The sequence below is a fragment of the Camellia sinensis genome, chromosome 7 (assembly GCF_055761805.1).
Source record: "Camellia sinensis isolate YWXY chromosome 7, ASM5576180v1, whole genome shotgun sequence".
Taxonomy (NCBI): Eukaryota; Viridiplantae; Streptophyta; class Magnoliopsida; order Ericales; family Theaceae; genus Camellia; species Camellia sinensis.
Window position 1 is genome coordinate 155,671,300 of NC_138967.1, and position 2,325 is coordinate 155,673,624.

Here is a 2,325-nt window from a genome sequence, read left to right on the forward strand (position 1 = left end):
TGGAAAGTGTTGAGTGTAACAAGATAATACTTTAAATCGTTGAGTTTTGCAATAAGGGAGAACAAAATGCAAATAAGTTATAGTTTAAAAAAATTTAATGTAATTTGCCTAAAATATTTAAAGTAGATTTAAGATTTGTAAGACGTAGACATCTTTAACCACACCAAACTTCATAAACAGAAAGTAGAGATCTTTTGGATCCATAGACATTGGTATGTTATCAATGAATAATGAAAACACCTCTGTACCATTTACGATTCACTGTGCAGATCTTCCCTTCTCATACAATACTGGATTCCATCCACCTTTAGCACCTTCATTGCTCCCTTTGCCCCATCCACCTTTTCCACTACCGACAGCGAGCAATCATAATTTCAGTTGGGAAAAAGTGATCACAGAGGAGGCACATGCAACTTTGCAGATTGGCAAGGTGCTGGGAATACTTTGTGATGGAAAGGATAAGGAAATTGTAGGCAAAATCAAGGCTATGGAGATAGGTGATCCCTAGAGAGCTGCCCAGAGATGGGGGGATGCTTAGATTTGAGTGGATTGCCTTAGGTGTTTGCAGGAGTTTGTATTAGTTTCCCTATGAAGATGCTATCCTGGAATGTTCATGGGCTCCGAAGAGGTGAGAAGAGGAGAAGAATAAAAAGTCTCATTAAAGAAAAGGAAGTGGATATGGTTCTCTTGCAAGAAACAAAATTAGCAGCACTCTTATTAGATATGGTAAGATCACTATGGTATAGAGATCAGGTGGAATTCATGGAAGTGGACGCGTCTGGTTTAGCTGGGGGCATACTGTGTATATGGGACCCTGCTGTTTTCTCTCTATCTGCTTGTTGTAGTAAAAAAAGCTTTATACTATTATCAAGTTCACTCTCTCGTAACTTTGAGTGTGTTATTATTAACATTTATGCTCCTAATGATGTATCTTGTAGGGCTACTTTTTGTGATTCTCTTTGTAATTTAAAATCTGAATTTCCTAAACCTTGGTGTTTGGGTGGGGATTTCAATAAGATCAAGAATGTTGAGGAGCATAAAGCGTGCTCTAGAAGGGATAGAGGGATGCAAGATTTTAATAATTTTATGAGTAAATTGGAAGTGTCTGATTTACCCATGTTAGGTAGGCAATTCACATGGAGCAATTCCCAGGATGAAGCAAGGTGGAGTAGGCTAGACAGATTCATGTTTAATCCAGAGTGGTTGGTAAAGTTTAAGTTCAAACTTTGGGGGTTATCACGAGTCATCTCAGACCACTATCCAGTGCTTTTATTGGATGATGAAATTGATTGGTGACCACGTCCTTTTAAGTTTATTAATGCATGGCTTTTGCATCCCCTGTTCCTTCCACTTGTCAAGAAAACATGGTTAGAAGCAGAGGCTCATGGGTGGGCTGGTTTTGTTCTGTGGAAAAAATTGAAAATCTTAAAGGAGGTCATAAGGAAATGGAATGTTGAAGTTTATGGAAACTTGACTCTGAACATCAAGAAGGCTGAAGAGGAATTACATGTGTTAGTTCTTGCAGTTGAAACCAGAATTTTGGATGATTTTGAAATTTAAAGAAGAAGGGATGTAAGAGATGAGCTGTGGAAGTTAAGCAGGAGAAATGGGTGGTTATGGTTGCAAAAATCTAGACTCACATGGGCATTGAAAGGGGACCATAACACCAAGTTTTTTCGTCTTATGGCCTCAAGTAGACAAACTAGAAATCTCCTTAGCTCTGTCTCAGTGGATGGTATTGTGCATGTAGATCCTCAAAGGCTGGAATCTGAAGTGTTTACACACTTTAAGAAGTTGTTCTCTGATGAGTGGAAAATAAGGCCTAAGTTGGGTGGACCCTTCCAACATATTGATAGTGAACAATCATCTACAGTTTTGGAAGTTAAATTTTCTGCAACAGAGGTCTGGGCTGCAATTAAAGGTTGTGATGGCAATGAAGCTCCTGGCCCGGATGGGTTTAATCTGATGTTCTTTCAGAAGTAATGGCCAGTTTTCAAGAATGAATTTGTGCGCTTCTTTACGAAATTCCATGAGCATGGGATGCTACTTAAAGGGCTGAATAGCTCTTTTGTGGCTCTTATCCCAAAGAAAGAAAATCCTACCAGTTTGGTTGACTTTCAACCAATTAGTTTAATTGGTTCTATATATAAAATATTAGCTAAAGTGCTTGTTGCAGGGCTAAAGTTGGTGTTGCTTAAGATCATAGGAGATGTGCAATCAGCTTTTGTTGGGGGCAGGAATATACAAGATGGGGTGCTTATTACAAATGAAGTAGTGGATGATTGGAAGAAGAGGAAGAAAAAAGGGCTAATTCTAAAACTTGAT

The 2,325-nt window shown here is 38.6% G+C and overlaps 1 protein-coding gene across 1 annotated transcript; it reads left to right on the top strand.

Moving 5' to 3' along the window:
• The first annotated feature begins 594 nt into the window (after window positions 1–594).
• On the top strand, window positions 595–1,560 carry LOC145796228 (uncharacterized). Its single transcript, XM_082881278.1, has 2 exons — window positions 595–1,206; window positions 1,312–1,560. Exons 1-2 carry the CDS (start codon window positions 595–597, stop codon window positions 1,558–1,560), a joined length of 861 nt encoding a protein of 286 aa, XP_082737404.1.
• Window positions 1,561–2,325: the final 765 nt, after the last annotated feature.

Bases quoted from the DNA above. Each gene is read 5' to 3' on its own strand.
- LOC145796228 (XM_082881278.1), top strand. From the start codon at position 595: ATGCTATCCTGGAATGTTCATGGGCTCCGAAGAGGTGAGAAGAGGAGA. The intron at 1,207-1,311 runs GTAAAGTTTAAG...CGTCCTTTTAAG, and splicing joins TGTTTAATCCAGAGTGGTTG to TTTATTAATGCATGGCTTTT.